Here is a 20,978-nt window from a genome sequence, read left to right as displayed (position 1 = left end):
GACTCCACACTCGCGTTCGCGGCTTCGCGCCGCGATTCGCGCACGAGTGTGGAGCGGGCTTAATGCCCAGTACATGTACTTTAGCCCGATGTAAAGGCCCCAGTACACAATGGGCCATCGCCGGCCACTCCAAGGGACGCATTTATGCGTTAGAGGGAGCAAGTGATATTGCTATCTCATTCTACCGCATGGCTGCGTCCCTTGGAGTGGCCGGCGATGGCCCATTGTGTACTGGGGCCTTAAGGGATAATCATAATTATGTTCAGCGGGATCTACATGATAAAAATAATGAATTACAACGCAATATATTTGCCAACAATTAGTGGTTATTTGATTTACAAAGGGGAAAAGTTGTTGTTATGTTTAACCTCTCGTACTAATTGAATTGATTGATACCCGAGCAAGCTAAAGATTTCAATATGAAACGAGCGTAGCGAGTGGTCGGAAAAGTGGAATTTTAAGCGTTGCGATTGTTGCAAGCCACGAGGGTTAAACAAACTTGTCTACACAGTGAAACACAATATTTTTCACCATACCAACGCGAGGAAAATATTTATTGTAAAACATTACGAATCGAATGCAAATGAACGCTATTAAATATTTATCAGCTGTTATCACTCAAAATCATCACTTCATCATCACATCAAGTTCAACCAACATTTACATCAAATTATGTACTTTGACCCTCTTATGGATAAAATTCTCATCAATTTCTCAGTAATAAAGAGAGCCTTTACGAGCTGGTGTGGTGAAGTTATTATACCGTCTGCACACTTTAGTACCTACAACTTTTAAGTTACTTTCACAGGTCTGCAAAACGCAGCTGCAAAAGCATCAAGAGTCGGTACTAAACAATTCAGATGATTTCAGCCACCTCTCCTGTACAAAAAAATGAATATTCTTGAAAACATATTTTCGCTAAGTACAGCACAGCTGAATACTTGTACGATTTTAAAATGTACGACACGACAGGCAGGAATCTAAACAGTCTATGTTAAAGTATTTGGTTGGAGTAATTTTATACGGAAGTACTGGAAAACCTCAGAAAACCCTGGTGATAATTTTGCACCTTTTCTACCTAAGCAATAACAATGGCAGAAAATACACTTTCAACAGCAACTTTTAAATTTACACGTCTATTCTTAAAATAACCTTTAGAGTCTTCTATAACATTAGGTATAAAGTACCTACCTAAACATTGCTACGAATTTATTTTGCTTTACACTCTTTTATAGGAAATCATGAACAATTTAAAAGAAGAAGCAACCCTATTGATGGCAACCTAAGTATCAGATACTTGCACGTTTGCCGGATTATAACCATTGTTACCTCGAGACAATATTGCTTTTACGTAGGTATGTGCTAGTAAAAGTGCCAACAGTGGGGTTGCTTACCCTAACTCAAAATAATACAACTTATTTCATGTAACAAGACAGAAGAAAAACAAAAAAAACTGGGAAAGCTAAAATATTACCTGAGCTAATGAAATAACAAGATCGAGATGTAAAAATTTACATTTTAATAAATATTTCATTGGAATTATTAAATAAAAAACTGATGCCTATCACACAATACAATCAGAAGTACACGTCACAAAATAAATACTAGATAAAATAATCCTAGTCAGTGTCAATTAAACTAATAATTGAATAATAACGGTGGAAATATATACCCATAAGCTAAACGTGCCTGTCAGTCGGCTGATATAGCCGTAGGTAAATCAATAGTACGGCTTTCGTTACCAAAAATTAATCGTAAGCGTTTCATGGGTGGTAGTGGACGGACAGGGCTATGCTTGCGATGGCGCTCTTTTGACCGACGCCGTTTCTTCAAACGTCGCACCGTGTCTGGGTCCACGCCTTCTAGCCTTAGCACCTCATACTCAGGGACATCTGTAGAGTTCCCACAGTCCATCTCTTCCTCTACCACAGGACTTCTCTTCACTCTTAGGGTTAACTTCAATCCTCTGCGTGGCGGGGTACAAGGACATTCACTAGACTTGTTTGAGTTATCTGCTAGCCAGGGTGGCCCTGAGCCAGATTCTTTTTTACACTCTTCAATACTATTCGATAATTCTACTGTGTTCTTGTTCATTTTACTGTCAATAGGCTCACTTGGGTTAACATTTTCTCTAAAGTCATAAATCTCACTTTTCATACATTTATTATCACTTTCACAGGGTACATCAATGTTTTGTTCTTTTTCTTTACCATCAGAGACATTTTCTGGACAGTCTAATTCATCAGTCTGGTTGACTGCTTCTGCTTCATGTGGGGGAGATTTTTTCGTATCAGATTTGTCCTCAGAATTATCTAAATCAGTTTTAGTGACATCCCCATGGCAGTCGTCTCTCACAGTCTCTTTATGCTTGCCAAATGAAGTTTCTGTTTTTATTTTTGCCTCTGTTGTTTCAAGTGGAGTAGAAATATGAGGATGATCTTTAGGTGTGTTGATGTTTTTCCCCAGCTTTGATTCTAAACTTTGTTTTGTGATGTTTTTGGTTTTAGGGCAAGTAGACTGGGTGCCATTATCAAGCAGTCTTTTGTGACTACGTAAGACAATACCTGTATGAGAATCCCGGCTGCTTCGTGAACTAGTGGCGCTGTAGCAGCGAGAGGGAGGCACGCGGCGTGATGCGGCACTAGCGCTGGTCGCAGCGCCCGTGCTAGTAACGCCGCCCGGGACGGCAGGCCGGCCGCTGTCTGTACGCCGCCGCAATCGTTCACCGCGACTAGACGCTGAAGACTCCCTGCTACCTTGAGCCTCTTTATGAATAGACCCATCTACAACATCAGCAATGCACCCTTGAGCGATCAAGAGCTCTGCATCATATTTTGTTAAGCCCTTTTGTTTCATTTCTTTCATACTTAAAGGTGATACTATATTAGAATCTTGTTGTCGCGATATTCGAGTTTTTTCAGTATTTTTCCCATTCACAGTTTTTTGGCCTTGTTTAGCTTTTGTTCTATTAATTCTATTGTCAGTTTCTCTAAATCTGTATCGGGTGGCTTGTTCATCAGTGTCACCACTTTTAACAGAAAAAGCCCCTTTGCCTCGTCTCTCACAAGTTTCACACTCACAAAAGCAATTGCCATTGCCAAAGAAATCTTCACCATAAAAGCAAGTAATCTCCTCCCCCACTTCAATATCTCTCAAAACACGGACAAAGGCTTTGCCTCTATCTGTGGCTTCAAAGGTACAATTAGGCCTACAGTCATGATTGATGTAAGCCGCAGGACCAAGCCACAATTGTGCACAATTCTTTCTACAGCTGTACATAACTGAAAAATCATTTTTTCCAGAATGAAGTAGTTGCTTTTCTTCCTCTTCTGTCATTTCTGCAATACATCCAACAAGAAAATCTATTCTCTCATGTTTAATAAATTTTTTGGTTGTGGATATCTTGGCTCCAACCTGATCTTCTAATGTGTACCTATAACAGGGCTCTATGACAAACCCTGCTTTTTTGTCAAAAACTCGCAAGTAACGATAAATCTGAAATATAAAAGAAAACATTTCAATTTTCTGATAGTTCATGAACATGATTATCAAGTGCACTTATATTATTAAAACAACAAAATTCACATCCAAAAACTAAGGAAAATAAAATTTCTAATTTAGTTACTATTTAAAACTACTTTGATACCAATAAAACTGTAAATACTAACATGTTCTCTAAGTTTGTTTTGTTGATGTTTATTTTTGCTAAAATGCCTAGGCATCCAATCTCCATTTGCTAGTTTAGTATAAGCTTTGTTGTAGTCTTGAGTCTGTATAAACTCTTTAATAATGTTTTTCAACTCTTCTTTATTCATTTTAAGAGGTCTGTAACGAATATTCATTTTGTGTGTGGTGATGCCCAGGTAAGGATCCACTATGAGCGCCGTCGCCAGGTCATCGTACTCGGACAGCTCGCGCGGTGTCATGCCCATGGGCTGCATTTTGTGGAGCACTTGCCTCCCTGGATAACTGGCTGATCCAACAACCATCCTGAATACCTGCACAACAAAGGACGCGAGTTTACTACCTTCACAAAATCGGCATCTCACATGCACACGAGGTTTTTTCACTGAGAACTTGACGGGTATAATAAATGCTTTTGTTTTCACTTAAGTATTCTCACAGTCCCACAGTTGCCCAGGCTCATTATTTTTAATATAATAAAAGGACAAACATGGCCGCCAAGCACGAAACCCAAAAAACGACACGTCAAAAATTTTAGTTATACGCTCTTATAACACATAGCTGCGACACGGCTTGAACAATTTAGATAGATGAATAATTAAGCTTTCAGTGACACTCACTTATATCATTGAATAAACACAATAATCATGTTTATTTCCGAAGTAACTTCCACCTGTACATAAGCACTCCTAAGACGCGATAGCCCGCTAGGTTATTTACATAAATTATACATAACAAAACTTGTAGTTTCCATTTATCTTTTTATACTTTCATCTTTATTATACGAGAATAAAATATAAAGTAAACGCATTAATATTTTATACGAGTCTTTATGAAAGCTGAAAAACAACCATGTTTTCTTGCAAGCGATTCTTCGCTCGTTCATTCATTTATTTGATTTCATGTTAGAGTATTTACAAAGATTGCTTTAGGCATGAATCGAAACTAGGTTTTATTAATCAGACGCATTTCGTTCAAATTCAAGTGAAAACAAATTTACTATATTAAAAAACACTCAATCTCAACATAATACAATAATATTTCTATCGGACAATAACAGTACTTTTGAAATAAAAGTTTAATTACATATCTTCATAAATGTGCAGCAACGGACTATTTCTATTGGCTACATGGGCTACATTTGTCAGAACTGTGTGAAGATGTTTGAGCTGCAATTAAAAACACGGCTAGTTTATAATCAAACTACGTCAGAATAGTCATGTCAAAATTGTCACAAAAAAAATCCACCAAAATTGTGAAAATCGTATCGCATACATTTCAAATAAGCAAAGTTTATTTTTAAAATTATAAATTAAAAGCAGTAAATTACAATTCCGCGAGTTACGCGTTTGTTATGCTTTGCTTGTGAATTTTAATATACATATAATATTTTTTTAAACTGAAGTTTGTAGTTAACAATTTAAGATATAAATGTGCGCTAGAATTGAAAGATAAGAAGATAACATAACTATTATACGTCGAGTATTCTTATCTATTTAATATGAATGAAGACGTTATTACTTGCGCACTGATATAAAACAAGGATAAGTTTTACTAGGAGAAATTAAAGAAAATATTGTTTAGACAAGACCCTTAATAACCTAGAAGTGCTGTCAGAAAAATAAAATAAAAGTATTTCTGAATCATGGCCCACTCCTCCGGGTCGGGAAATCTCAAAAATGGTCTTATTGATTTCACAGCTGGATCTTTGGGTAAGCACGATCCATTACACCATGTGGATAAAAACAACATTTACTTACTCATGTTTTAAACAAACTGTTGCATCATTTACTTTAATAAGTTCGAAATATATTTCATAAACTTAGAATGTTAACAAAAATCATCTACGTAAAATAAAAATAATAATCTTCTACCATGTTTGCACAATGAGTGAAGTAATTACATAATTTAGTTTGATAAATTAGGGATGGTCATGATTGTTTCCTTTTCTTGCAGGGGGGGTTGCTGTAGTATATGTGGGGCAGCCTCTCGACACGGTGAAAGTAAAGATGCAGACATTCCCACAGCTGTACAAGGGCATGTACAACTGTCTGAAAATAACCCTGAAGAATGATGGGATTGTTCGAGGTCTCTATGCTGGAACTACACCAGCAATAATGGCAAATGTTGCAGAGAACTCTGTTCTTTTTGCTGCTTATGGCTATTGTCAGAAATTTGTGTGCCGTCTTACTGGTACTGAGGTAAATATGTATAATAATTAACTGTAAAGTTTTCTCAATAACTTACTACTTCAAAGGTTAACACTTTCAGTGCTGTGAATAAGAATTTCTAAAGTATCTCTGCAGCAAACATGTTATTTTTTAGGGTTCCGCACTTCATAAGGAAATAACTGAACCCTTATAGGGTCACTTTGTTGTCTGTCAGCCCATTCATTCTATATTAAATTTTATCTTTGTGTCTTAACACAAATATTAGAAAAATATGTGAACATCAATAACAAATGTTTTTTTTTCTTTACATAATTATGTGAGCATTTGTACTTATTTTATTTGTGTATATTTCAGAGTGTAGAGCAGCTGTCAGCGTTTGGAAATGCTTCAGCAGGATTCCTAGCAGCATTTTTTTCGTCATTCACACTATGTCCAACAGAGCTCATCAAATGCCAGCTGCAAGCAATGCGGGAAGTCAGTGTGCAGGGCGCCCAAACAGCTGTATGGTGATCACTTTTTTGGGTATTTTTAACTTATTTGACTGATTTGCCTATGGAGTGTTTAATATAACACAAAGAATGTTTTATTCATACCATAACCCGAAAATCTGCCTAATTGAGAGAGATCATTATATGTATACCTTTGAGGTATTATACATAAATATAAGTGGACCCCAAGAAGGGTGTAGCAAAATAGGAAGTTTACAATATCACAAGTTCACTTATTACATATCACTTACACTTAGGTACCAATAGTTATAAATTTTCTAATAGCTCCTTATAATCAAGCTCTTAAACCTGTATAAATGCAAGCTAATTTCAGTTTATTCTACCTCTAAAATAAAAATACTACTGTAAAACAATAATGCCACTAGATATTTTCTTGACAAATTTAAATGAGATAATAGTGAGGCTATAGTGAGTGTTATTCCATACAAAATTTCTAAATCGCCATTATTGTATTTGCAAAGTACCTATTGTTATTGTATAAGTTGTAAATATTAGCAGTATAATTGCGTATTCAAATAGATGATTATTATCAAGTAATTATCATGTTTATGTATAATAAAATGAACCTTGCATGTTATCTGTTGAAGGTTAAGATCACACCAATACAACTTACGCAGCAAATATTTCGTCAATACGGCATTCAAGGACTCTTCCGGGGTTTGGTGCCAACCATTATGAGGGAGATGCCCGGGTACTTCTTTTTCTTTGGAGGATATGAAGGTACCTACTAATTATCATTTTGTTTTCCTTTTTTACGGTTCCGTAACCAAAATGGCAAAACTACCCTTATAGTTGTTTCGTCGTGTCGTCTATCTGTCCGTAGGTATCTCACAGCTATTTTTACTTAAAAAATTGAACCTATATATATGTATGTATTTTGATAGCAGCTACTTAGTTTCAAATAAAGATAGCAAAACTATAGGTACTATGACTACCTTTCTGCCTCTCTATCACTCTTGCCTATTCGATCGATAGAGAGGCATATATAACGAAATTTCACACGGTAGGCCACCTGTAAACAAACCGCCTTGATGCATCAAAGGCCTAGTATGTATAAGTTACTTTATGGTTTAGTAGGTGCACTAGTGCTGCACTCTGGCGGCAGAACATTGCAGCAATACTCCCTATTGTATGTATTACAAATTGTATGTCTCTAGAAATTTAAAAAAATGATTCACGATGAATTTTGTGTTCTCGTGTTTTTTGATTCAGTTTATAGAAAATTTACAAAATGACGGAGTCATTGTATTTAGATCAGCGCCTAAAGAAGTAGCGGTTTCAATATTATTAGACATTTTCAGGGTTCCGTACCCAAAGGGTAAAACCGGGACCCTCTTACTAAGACTCCGCTGTCCGTCTGTCCGTCTATCTGTCACCAGGCTGTATTTCATGAACCGTGATAGCTAGACAGTTAAAATGTTCAATTTATCACAGATGATGTATTTCTGCTGCCGCTATAACAACAAATAGGTACTAAAAACGGAATATAATAAATATTTAAGTGCCTCCCATACACCAAACGTAATTTTTTACCATTTTTTGCGTAATGGTACGGAACCCTTCGAGCGCGGCGAGTCCGACTTGCATTTGGCCGGTTATTTATAAAATTAAAATTTGTACTATTTTGTATTGACCAAGCGAGTGCGAAGTGCGAGCTAAGCGTAACCGTTTCAGTTCGGCAAAAATATTTTCTGGTCTCCGGCTGTTCTCCTGTACAAGGTATTATTTTCGAGCGATCATCATCTTGGTGACACTTTTTGATATTTAACAAATTTAACACATATCAGTGAAAGAATAAGGATCAAAGTTAAATGGCGTTCTAAAAGTTTTAAACATCTGTCGAAAGATGGCAGTAAATTCACTATGACAATCCGCCTCTATTTCAAATTCGCTTTGTAGGAAGTAAGGTTTTGAAAAGTTTACGACAAGAAACAGTGCCAATATAGAGGGCGCTACTTGGCTGGTTTACGTGAAGCTGGTTCAAATCTGCACTTCGAAAACTTTTTGGTTTTTTTTATTGTGTTTTCTTTATTAGCACTCCGATCACTGCTCCCACACAAAATTTCACGATTCTAGTACTTCAGGAACCAATGTTTTCAGGTTTACGGCAAATTTTAGGTACCCCCATTTCAAGGGGTTGCAGGGCCAAAGTTACAGATTTCTCATCACCATATGTGTTAGCATACAGACCTATCATTACATGCCAAATTTCAGCCTTCTAGGTCTTCAGGAAGTAGTCTGTATTTTCTATGACACGAATTTCATAGGGTTCGGACAGTGAACATTAAAGAATCTATAAAATTTTAAGTATAATAGGTAGCCTACTTACTTACTTGGTGTTTTTGATAAGTTTACTAACGCTATGGTATACTAAAAATTTCATCCCTCTAGCATCATCCAAGCCGAAACTACTAGGGTTCGAAAATACGACGAAACGTGCCGAGAAAATATATGCACTGCCTTTTGCCCTTTGTCTCGTCTTGGCGGGGGCACGGCCGTGCCCCCAGATAAAAAAAACACTTCAATGTTTCATACTTCTCATTGTTTCACTCACTTCACTTTTATTCAGTACCGTGTTCACGTCGCCCGCCCGGCGCCGCCCACACGTTGCTGCGCGCTACGTTCGACCAAAACGATGAAAAGTATGAAACTTTGAAGTGTTTTTTTTTTATTAAATATGAGTTTGACCCGAAATAACAAAACATGTGTTCATTATTTTTTCATGTTCTCCAAGATATAATCAAACCAGTAATTAACTAGCATTTTGCTTAAACAAATTCTCTACGGAAGTGAGAGGGATTGGTCCATTTGGTCACTTTTCAGTACTTTGGAGGACGATTTCTCCCAGTAGTCAACGTATTTGGGCAGCTAAAAAAAATACGTGTCTGTTATTTTAGACTATAACAATAAAAATAAATCAAATCGTAGCCGGACAGTTAGGTACCTTTCCTTGTGAGACGCTGCGTTAGTGACGCTTACCACCTTGCAATAGCCAAAGTATTAGACGAATGCGATTTTGTTTAGACATTATCAGTCTTCTTGTTTATTCGGACATGACAAGGCTGTATTTTTTTCCGAATACATGTTTGAATTATTGTTATAAGGTACGAGAGAACTCCTGACGAAGCCCGGCCAGTCCAAGGACGAGATCGGGCCGCTGCGCACGATGGTCGCGGGCGCGGTGGGCGGGCTGGTGCTGTGGACCGTCATCTTCCCCTCCGACGTCATCAAGTCGCGCGTGCAGATCTCCAACAAGAGCCAGCGGTTCCTCACCGTGGGACTCGAGATCGTCAAGCAAGAAGGTCGGTCTATTAAGCTGGCTAGCGACTAGTAAATATTCAAGACCAACATACATATAATAAATTAGATTATAATACTGCGTTTGCCTCGTGCCTCTTCATTGTATGTGGCGCTTATTATTATTTTCCCATTTTAGCTTTATGCGTAAGAAATCTATCATCTTCCTGCTATTTATGACTTCTAAACGTAAAATTCGACTTGCCTGGTCTTATTTACAAAAGTATTTTTACGCCTAAGACCCTAATCTGTTAGAGTTAAACAAAAGCCATTGTTTCTTTTATGTGAGTTGTCAGGTCCCATATTAGCCACGTGGCATAGCAACAATGTCGTTTAAAAAGCAACTGTATCGTGATAAGATTAAGGTTCAAATCTAACAGCTCATAGAAATTAATATGGTTTGGTAATGTAGGACGATTGACTACTTCAATTGTAAATTATTACATAAATTTGAACCTTAATACTATCACGTTGTTTCTTAAAGGACATTGTTGCTTTGCCACGTGGCTAATACGGGAGCTGACCACTCACATAAAAAAAACAATGGCTTTTGTTTAACAGATTAGGGTCTTAGGCGTAAAAATCATTTGAGAAAATTCATACTATTCAATAAAGCATAATAAAAAGCATTTTAGACATAATTCTTATTTAATGGCGCCATCTAGCGTACGTTTTTATGGGCTCTAAATGCTTCATTTATGTTTTAAATCTGATTTTGTGACTATAACTGCAGTCAGTCGAGTCCAAAATTACATTTTGAAATTATAAATAGCAAGTAGGGTGGCAGTTTTCGTACGCAACTAACTAAAATATTAAAATAATATATGTTAAATATCTACAATATCAACGACTCTCGCGGCGTTGTATGGGGGCTGTCAGTCTTCTTTATTTACTAGACTCGGATTAGACGTAAATTTCACTGCAACGAGATCAGGGGGGCGATTTTTGAATTTCGACCGCTAGATTTCGTATATTTCGTTTAATAATATCTCCACTGCTAGGTATTTAAATTCTACTAATAGAATTAAAAACGAGTGCTCAATACCACAAGATTCCTAATTTCTATCGCTCGTATTAAAAAAATCAGCATTTTGCCGTTCTCCATTGATTTTCGCTTCGAGCAACACGGAAGGGAGGCGGCATTCGCACTATTTCCCCTCTGCCGAGGTACAAGATTAGCGCGTCAATCTAATCTAGCGCGGGTAATAAAACTAGTTGCACTTGGATTTTTCACTAGACCGAGTCCAGACGCGCGCGTGAACACTGCTGCACAAAAATGCCTGTTTGCTCGGTTTTTTGTTATAAAAAGAGGTCGGGGACATCAAATTTACAAAACGAAAGTGTTACATTTCACATGTAATATTTTTTTTACATATCATACGTTTAATTACATTCAAACACAATTATTATATTTTAGTCTCATGTAATTGTTGGATTTATCGATTTTGCTCGCTCAGTACAAATTGCGGATCGGTCGAGCGACAAATCCGACCAGAATACAATAACATACTTCAACGAAAATGTGTTAATGTGTGCGTGTTGTGACACTTGTCACTCGTCCGTACACAAAAAGAGATCGAGGTTTGCAAGATTTGTCTTTGACGTGTGTCATTTTCTATGTATTTGTATCGTCATTACAGATTGGATTTTGTATGTAAGTGTGTGAGAAGTGCGACTGTGTGCACCTTCCCCCCCGCGAAAAATGGCAGAAAGATTTGTACGGTGAGATATCGCTTGGGCCCCTCCCTTCCGATGTGTCGGAAGCCGGTGTTGCTCGAAGGATTTTCGAGTTACGAAATCGAGCGATCGAAATTCAAAAATCGCGCCCCAGGACTGTGGAAACTCTATGTCAGTTGTCAACACAGAATAAATAATAGTACTACCGTACGGAAAGGAAACTTCCTACAAAACCGAAGTTTGACAGTGGTCGAATCATGCTGTCCCTTTCTAATATATGGCACTATTTCTTTCGGCTATTTAGGGTTGTCAAAATTCAAGCCATTTTCTTATCTGTGGTCGTGCACGCAAAGGGACATCAAGTTGTGTCTACCTTAATAATTGCTCGGAGCAATGCTGAGCCGAACGGAGCTGAGTTTGCCCGAAGGGAGGATCGAGTTTACACCCCTTCAGGAAAATGTATTAAAATTCCTTTTACAGTACATATGGTCCTATTTTCCCGCACTAGTGCGTAAAATAGCACTTTTCATGCGTATGTCAAAAGTTTAAACGGCCATATGTACTGTAAAACGTTGTACGATACAAGTGCGGAAAAGAGGTAATTCGCAACTCGTGTCGATTTAAAACACTTTTCCGCACTTGTATCGTAAATAACTATTGCAGGCGTCCTTGCGCTGTACAACGGGCTGAAGCCGACCCTGGTCCGCACCATCCCCGCCACCGCGGTCCTCTTCGTAGTCTACGAGTACTCCAAGAAGCTGATGCACCAGTCCTTCGGTGACTAAACAGAAACGTCACTACGGGTTATGTGTGAAGGACTTTGATACTTTAATTATTACGAATGACCAAAAACTGTCGGAGAGCATTATGGGTAAAATTTAACGATTAAGACAAATATTGTTAATATAAATACTGTTAATAAAAAACTTATTTTATTTCTGGCGTTGTACAACGGTTCATGCCGAACTACGTCCGCGCGATATCGAACATTGCGGCATTTGAATGTTGATCGATCTAATAAATTCGTTAATCGCGTGCGATTTGTTGCAAGGTCTGTAGAGGTTTTAAAGCGACATTCGATACCAATATTTATATGTTATAGGCAGCTACAGAGAGACATATTTCTAACACTTTACACAAGTTTTTGACCAAGCGAGTACGAAGCGTCTTCGTTTATGCTTGGGCAAAAATGCTTTCATAGGTAAGTACAGCGGCTGTCCGTCCGTTATAAGGGCGGTAATATCCTCGTTTCATTGCCTCATATATTCTAATTACTAAAATGCTAAAAATTGTAAAAACAACCTTTTTCTACGAATATCTACGTTTGTGCTATAGGGGATATTACTGCAATGTTCTGCCGCCAGAGTGCAGCACTACCGACTCAGTAAATTCATAGACTAACTTATACATACTGTGCCTTAAACTGTTTTTTGACAAATTTTCACAGACAATAAAATATGACATTGATGCACCAAGGCGGTTTGTTAACAAGGGCTTACCGGTAAACGCGACAATCGAAATTTAGTTATCTGCCACTTTATCGCTCGAACATGCAAGAGTCAGGGGCGTATTTACCCTAGGGCCATCCGGGCCATGGCCCGGGGCGCCAACCTCCAGGGGCGGCATATGCCAACCCGCAGGGGCGGCATGCCGGATTGCATTTTGTTTTTCTTCCTTGACTTCTGGGGCGGCAAAACGTATTGGCCCGGGGCGCCAAATTTCAAAATACGCCCCTGGCAAGAGTGATAGAGAGATTAGATAACGAAATTTCGATTTTCTTGTTTCGCGGTAGGCCATGTGTACCTCTACCTTCCATAGCCATGTGATTGACGTGACGTGTGATGTGGATGTGTCAATGTGGTTTGTTTACTGTATGGAAGGTAGAGGTACTTCTACACTCCATAGTTTACTGTATGTGCCATAAAGGTGCCACCTACGCAGAGCTTTGCCTAATATTCCCTATTGTAATAAATAGGTTAATCCGGTTTTGTTCCTGTTCCTAAAATGCTGTCATCATGCTGTCACGTCATAGTTGCGTTCTCGATTGCAATCATAGAGTATATTGAATATTAGGGTATAGAGTTATCAGTCAAGGTTTTCGAATGCAGCGCCATCTATTGATAGTTCACTGCAACTTTTCAAATGTGTATATATCCATACCTATTAATACAGCTATACAAGCAGTGGCGGGCTTTTTAAATAGCTAAGGTTTGACGTTTGCGTTCTGAGTCCGTGCAAACGGAACCAGATCACATCAAGTGTGAACCTTCATTGTAGTCCTCGCCAGAAAACCGCTAACGAAGATCACACAATGATGTGACCTCGTTCAGTTTGCCCAGACCAGTAATTGAAAAACAATAAATGTGATTACAGTTTTATTTTTACATTACAAAATCAATGCTAATTGACAATATTCATTCATAATCATCGCTTTTAAGACAAGCTATCTATTAAAAGTATAGAAATAAGTAAAAACTTCTATCAAATTAGACTACACTCTTATGGAAAAACTTATTTAGCTCACTGTTCATCGATTGGAGCATTTCCTTCGTTTTAAATAATAGTTCCTCGTCATTTCTCGCATTCTGTCTTCTGTATCGAAGTCGGATCGCGTTCCTTTTAATATTTTATTTGTGTCTTTACACCAGTTATGTAGGAAAAACCTACAAGATAAGTCTATGATTTTGTTGGTAAGGGCACTTTTATGGTTAGCACATTGTAAACAATTAAAATTTACTACTGTGTTTACAGCATCTTCTAAATATTGTTTTATATTGACCATGTCACAGTCCGTTTTTAATATGTTCGTGACCACATCTTGAATATTAGAGAAACATTCAGCTAAAGCATCTGAAGGATATGATAAATATGATTTTCCTTTGTTAAATTCTTTTAATTTTATGTATCGGCTGCTTTTGTTACAATCGTAAAGGCAGCCGTTGCATGTCTTACAATCTTTGAATATAATTTTAGTTTTCCTTAATATATATCCTGTAACATACTCAATTTGAGCCAAAATTTTTACGTTAGCTTTCTTATTATTTATTCCCACCAAGACATGGTCACTGACATGATCAAAATTAATGTCATTTTTCTCCGGAGCGCGATAAAGTGCAGGTTTGTCAAAAAAGATCTTACTTAAAGACTTAAATCCACGTCCCTGGTCTTTCTCACAATTATATCCTGGAGAATGCAACGAATTTAAATTGTTGATTAACAATGCCGCGAAGGCAACCTCAAAATGTACACACGTCGGGTTGTTGCTTCTTGCACCATGGCTCCTCACACAGCCAAAAAAGTTTTCAAGTGGATCCTGGTTAAAGTGGCGTAACCATATGGACTTTATCTCATGCTTTTGAAACAGCAGATTTTTTAAATATTCCAAATTTTCTAAGGTGCGTAGCCAGTTAGGCACGGTCGAAACATGACTTTTTCTGCGTCCTTGGGGTGTTACAAATGTCATTGTTTTTAAAACCTCTTTACTTTTCGTCCAAACACTCTGATGGCTTGATTTGGGTGTGAGTGGACCCAGTAAGTCTTTGCCAGGTCTTTTCTTTTCATTCATGAATCCTTCGTTGACAGAGTCGAATAATTCGTCAAAAAAAAGAATAACGTCGGCTGTTTCTTTGCTTGACGGATCTAGTATTCCTTTCTCTGAAAAATAGTGATAAGACTTATAGTGTCAGCGTTAAAAAATAACGTAAAATAAAGATGAAGTATCGACTATCGAGATGTAGCATACCTAAGTAAGAAAATCTTAACTGGAAAATAATATTCTTGAAAAGTGTACGTCTAAGAACTAATTTTAATAGGATGCAATGTGTGATATCGGGAGCATATAAAAGATTTCTCATTTTGTTAATATAAGCTGCAGTGCTAAATCGTGACAGCGTAGGTGGATTGTCAGCAACGCTTAACCTTAGCCCTTACGTCATCTTGCACTAAAGCTTACGAATTGTCAGTTAATTAACGTGATCTGGTCAAAATACCGTTCGCAGTTTGATGCGTAGGAACTGAATAAAAAATAGTGTTACCTAGTGTAGCTGTGATGTGATAAATAAATTGAATATTGTTCATATTTACCTGCTAAATATCCCATATTGACAGCGACTGAACTGCTAAGTAATTGTGTTGCATATTTGACTTTCATTTTTGGCATTTTCTTTGGATCTACATGCAGTTCTGTTAACTTGGGCATTAACCTTATGCCTTTATAAGCTGGATTTTCCTCGTATAATTTAACGATGTGTTCCCACTTGGCAGTTTTTTTTTTTCGTTATCAATGGAACAAGTCAAATCTTTTGTGATTAAATTGTTCCTTATATTTTTTATAAGGTGAGGAGGGTCATACAGAGGTATTACTTCATCACCATCCACGTCAAACACGTAACCTGTCGAATTTTTATTTTCATGTTTCGTTTCTGCAATGAGTGCATTGATGGCACTCATATTTGATGAGCCTTGGTCACAGACAGTTGCGATCACGTGAAATCCACTGGATTTTAATTTTCTTATGTGGTCCTTTATGGCCTGCGCTAATTCGTGTTTCTCGGTGGCTCCACAACAAAAGCTGTAACTAATAGGCTGTTTATAATTTTTTGTGATGCCTCTTATCATAAATACTAGCACGTGGTCAGCGATTTTTTTGACCCTCCTTTTTCCGTTGTCAACGAATCCGACGATCATGTCTTTTTTTGAATTGTACTCAAAATGAGGTTTAATTGCCATCTCGTCGAATAATAAAATACACAGCCTTTCAGATATCGACATTTTTCTGGCCTTTTTTTTAAGATTTTCGAAAATGTTATCGTTTATACCGGCTTTTAAGGCTGCAGCGGATATCATCCTTGATAATGTGAGAGGCGATGGTAGTACAAAAATGTGCCTCAGCCATCTATACGCCTTAGGTCCTTGCTTATAAAGAGATAATGCCATTATTTTTTCTTGTTTTGTGAATCTCCTTCCCATTTTCTTTTTATTTATCTCTCTAAATTGCATCATGACAAATAGCAAAGCCATTGTGGTAAATTTACCGATGGCTTTCTGAAAAGCTGTGTTGGTTGAGAGAGACATAGCTTTTTTTAGTCTGACGGCATATTTGTCCTTCGTCTTGGTAAGTTTTTTTATATGTTTGGCCAAACTACTAGCTTCAGAGCAAAATTGTGGCGTGTAGGGTGGCTTATGATCTGAAATAAATTTTATAATATAAGTCGTGTAGGGTGGCTTATGATCTGAAATAAATTTTATAATATAAGTAAATACTTAGAAGTATAGGAAGAAATACTTAGCAGTCTTAGCACTTATTCATAAGGTGTGACGTTCTCAATCAAAAGGTACCACATTGCCACTTGCCATAAGGACGCTGTGTCAGGTTATTCGTATAAAGATACAAGCAAATTTCGTCTTTATGGTAAGCCAAAAAGTGCTGAGGGTTAAGCATAGGGTAATATAAATAAAGAAAGTGTGGTAACTCCATACATAAATTTTCTTACAAAAACGCGCTTTATTTCACAGTCGACATGTAACGTCATAGTAGTGGAACTATCACTACCGCTATTTGACACCAGATGGCACGAGTGTCGCTACTGACGAAAAAATGTACTGCTAAAACAATTTACAACTAATATTAGAAGCAGAAGGAGTTGAAAATAGAGTTTCGAGTAATGCGGTCATAATATTAGCTGAAAATTGTTGAGCATTAGAGTATTTGTTCGCCGCGACATTTATTGTCGACTAGCAGTACTGATATAATCTTTACTTATACATATTACTCTATCTATGGTGTTAAGGTCGGCAACGCACATGTAACATCGCTGGAGTTGCAGGCGCCCATAGGCTACGGAGACTGCTTACAATCGGGCGGGCCGTATGCTTGTTTGACACCCACGGTCCGACGTAGTATAATAAAATGCATATATTATTTGTAAGAAACTTTACAGGTTTATTATAAAACTGACCTGAAGTTGAGGGCCGAGAAGCGTCGTGAGCAGCCGCATTTGTGATGTTGGTCAATGGGGCTCGGGGTACATGATCATCTTGCAATGGTTCTTGTATAATACTTGCAAATTTCAGCGATACCGTTTGCGTAGCCATTCCTGAAAATCATATATTTAACCAATTTAATACCTAAAGAATATTTGTTTTTTTTTGTAAAGTTAAGACGAAAGCGGAGGAACCGTGTGAAATCGCCTTTTCATACAAACGTAGTCCTCATTTGTGGCACCACTAGCACATACAGTAAACAAATCTCATTGACATTATCAATGACACATCATGCGTCACTAGGTCAATCACAAGGCCTACCCAGGGCCGTCTTAATCTATGCTGGGGCCCTTAGGCACATAATAATTTGGAGCCCTTTTGGAAAGTAAAGAAAGCAAAATTGAACTAACATTTTTCTACTATGACATTCTATTTATTATGGGGTAGTCAAATATACTGTTACTGTCTGTCTTTCGGGGCCCCCTGAGAATGGGGGCCCTGGACACGGGCCCCGTGTGCCCTTATGGTAAAGACGGTACTGGGCCTACAATCGAAATCGAAACACGACAATCGAAAGTTCGGTTTCTGCCTCTCTATCACCCTTGCTTATTCGATCGATAGAGAGGCAGATAAAGAAATTACGATTTTCGCGTTTCGCGGTATGCCACCTGTAAACAAACCGCCTTGGTGCATCAATGTCATAGTGAAAACTTGTCAAACAACTGTTTAAGGCCTAGTATGTATAAGTTACTTTATGATTTACTAAACAAATTAGTGCTGCACTCTGGCGGCAGAACATTGCAGTAATACTCCCTATTGGTCCACTACTTTTAGAGAAAATGGGCTGTGACAGACGGACAGACAGACGCACGAGTGATCCTATAAGGGTTCCGTATTTTTCCTTTGGAGGTACGGAACCCTAAAAATTGATATAATATATTATTGTAAGAAAATTAATAGGTTTTCAAACTGACCTGAAGTTGAGGGCCGAGAAGTGTCATCACCACCCGCATTGTACTGATTCGTGATGTTGATCAGTGGGGCTCGGGGTCCATGATCATCTTGCAATGGTTGTTGGAAATTGCTTGCAATTTGCACCGATGCGGTTTGCGTAGCCATTCCTGAAAATTTAACAAATTTATTACAGAAATATTTATTCTTAAAAAGTGTTGTCATAAGTCATAACAATGAAAGACCAAAAGTTAAGTTAGAGGGCAACGGGTCTTTTTTTCTAAAACACCTTAAAATAATAGGTAGTACATGAAACTTAAGCCATATTTTAGAATAGTAAGTGATCTGTAATGTAAGTGAAGATTCCAATAAACAAGGCTTTTGATAAAAAACCTGCACTCAAATTAGTTCACCCGTTCGAGTGCTACATACATTGCCGCAGGCAGACATACAACTACATACTGTCACGTAAATATTCCTAGCCCGGCTGTGGGCTTTCCCTGAGGAAACTCACGGACAATTAAAGTTACTAAATTAAATAAAAACTAAATCTTACCAAAAGCTCAAGCAGGTGCTAAACCTATTTCCATCAACTATTCAGGGCAATAAAGGACATGAATGAAAGTTAGTTTTTGTGACACATCATTTATTACTAATTCGAACACGGGCAGTTACTCTACATGTAAATCATTAAGCTAGCATAAGCACCTTATTTTAATAATGTCAGACGACAGAGCTGGGTCGTGCCAGAAATGGTTCTAAAACCAAGCAGACCTATCTAAATTTGTTAGTCCCTAAATTATCATTTGCCATCACATATGATTCTACTAAATTCTTTAACTTTAAATTTTGAAATGCTTCTAGGACGGAAGGAAAGCGTACACCAACCTCATAACAATGTTCCACCAGTTCAAGCCCGACGTGTGATCCTCCGCTGTGCCGGAGCTGATTTGCTGCAGCGGGAATCTGACCCGACACCGCAGAGCAACGCCGAAGGACTAAGGTCTCAGTTTGAAGGTGACGTCACCTCCATCCAGCAGAAGAGCGAAATTCTTATGGCGAACTGCTCACCAGACACACTTGAAGTTTTAGGAATATGGACAGACTTCCATACTCTGATATGCGAACTGATTTCACATACGTAGTAACATAAAAACGAAAAACCCCAGTCAGCTGAAAGAAACAATTCAAGATTAATAACTAGTAGCATGTGCTCTGCTAACCTAAGAGACATTATATGATCTAAGTTTCTCACCAGCTGGAAATTCCTAGAGTGGACTCATCTCACAGCTGTGATACTCCCTCCCACCACATTGTTTTACCAGCAGACTGGAAACAAAGCGAAATGGTCAAACAAAGATTCAACAAGGAGTTGCACCTGAGGACATCCATATATTATCATATTCTACTTACTGTTTGTGGCAAAATAACAACAGCATGAGCTCCCTAGCTCATGGATGCAGCGGCTACTGCATAACCAAGCCTCTGATCGATGCTACCAGAGCATGATGTACTTCGCTTCACTGTTTTATGTATAAAAGATGCCCATCCAGGGCGAAACCCAGCCAGGAAATGATCTCAAACCATTCTGTCCCTGGGATGACACAATCAAAATAACAGTAACTAATGAAATTCATGGAATAATTTTATATGCAAGTATAACCCAAAGAAATAAATCATATTCAATTATTTGAATATATTTCAACCTATTTTGTATTTATAAATTAAGTTTTTGATTTAAATATTTATTAATATTATTCCATAAATTTAGGATTTAATTTGAAGTAGCAACACCATCAGCTTCAATTTGTTTCCTATTGGCAGAGTGCCTGTCATGTATATTGTTGCTACATCAAAGACTTCCTTGCCATAGAACAAAACTACACTATATTCGAGACAATCCTAAAAACGTTAAACTGAGCTAACCATACAAAGTGCCGTGTCACAATACCCCTCTCCCCGCTGTTGCGTTTTACCAAGGGTAAAACGCTCGCTGTCCTCAGCGACTATCTAAATCTAAATCATGTGTCACAAGAAACGAAAAAAAAAAAACAAACAGAACAACCTCAACCATACTTAGTATGGGAGAACCCAAACAAAACCACCACCGAAGTGATTGTCGCAGGAACGAGATCCCTATCCAACAGAAAAGCCAAAGTAAACCGAACAACTCCACATACCAAAACCAATAAACTAATAAATTTTGAATTTTCTATCTCGAACCCACCAACCTAAGTAAAAAAAAAATGTGGTATCCGCACAGCCGGAAAAATCCACATCGCAATATCCAACTAGCCAGTAAACCATCCCTTGGTTCTACCAGCACAACTTTATCCAGTTGCGCTGGCAAAACCAAACCAACTGCCAGGACCGATGTTCAGCATACTCAAAATATTTCTCCGCTAGACCGGGCAAAATTAAAATCAAACAATTCCTACTACTAAGTTTACTAATATAAACTAGAGTAGCTAAATAACGAAATTTGCATTCCAAACTAAATTCAAAATATCCAAAATTACTAACCGCTAGTTAGCTAAATTATAATTATGTGTTATGTGCCTGAGAACGTGTGCTGAGAGAAAAAAATAAACGGACTACATAACCACCCCGAAAAACAACGTCCGCGGTATGCAGTGCGCGCCCTGCGATACCTCACAAAATAAAGCCTCTCCTTCGCACACCAAAAAAACAACGCCAATCCACACAT

At 37.9% G+C, this 20,978-nt stretch overlaps 2 protein-coding genes and 1 long non-coding RNA gene across 3 annotated transcripts; 1 reads left to right on the top strand and 2 right to left on the bottom strand.

Moving 5' to 3' along the window:
- Positions 1-1,506: 1,506 nt before the first annotated feature.
- LOC134806571 (histone-lysine N-methyltransferase Suv4-20) lies at positions 1,507-4,573 on the bottom strand. Its single transcript, XM_063779879.1, has 3 exons — positions 4,305-4,573; positions 3,669-3,998; positions 1,507-3,495 (listed from the first exon to the last, which is right to left on the bottom strand). Exons 2-3 carry the CDS (start codon positions 3,987-3,989, stop codon positions 1,693-1,695), a joined length of 2,124 nt encoding a protein of 707 aa, XP_063635949.1. The 5' UTR covers positions 3,990-3,998; positions 4,305-4,573; the 3' UTR covers positions 1,507-1,692.
- A 443-nt stretch (positions 4,574-5,016) lies between these two features.
- LOC134806570 (mitochondrial ornithine transporter 1) lies at positions 5,017-12,274 on the top strand. The gene is made up of 6 exons (XM_063779878.1): positions 5,017-5,396; positions 5,641-5,885; positions 6,210-6,356; positions 6,952-7,084; positions 9,469-9,666; positions 12,002-12,274. The coding sequence occupies exons 1-6, from the start codon at positions 5,330-5,332 to the stop codon at positions 12,121-12,123; spliced, it is 912 nt and encodes a 303-aa protein (XP_063635948.1). The 5' UTR covers positions 5,017-5,329; the 3' UTR covers positions 12,124-12,274.
- Positions 12,275-13,401: 1,127 nt separating this feature from the next.
- Positions 13,402-17,399, bottom strand: LOC134806569 (uncharacterized). Its single transcript, XR_010146547.1, has 3 exons — positions 17,296-17,399; positions 15,422-16,524; positions 13,402-14,992 (listed from the first exon to the last, which is right to left on the bottom strand). It is a non-coding gene; the product is annotated as an uncharacterized LOC134806569 (long non-coding RNA).
- Positions 17,400-20,978: the final 3,579 nt, after the last annotated feature.

This window comes from Cydia splendana, chromosome 3 (assembly GCF_910591565.1).
Source record: "Cydia splendana chromosome 3, ilCydSple1.2, whole genome shotgun sequence".
Classification (NCBI taxonomy): domain Eukaryota; kingdom Metazoa; phylum Arthropoda; class Insecta; order Lepidoptera; family Tortricidae; genus Cydia; species Cydia splendana.
This window is presented reverse-complemented; position numbering and strand designations above follow the sequence as displayed.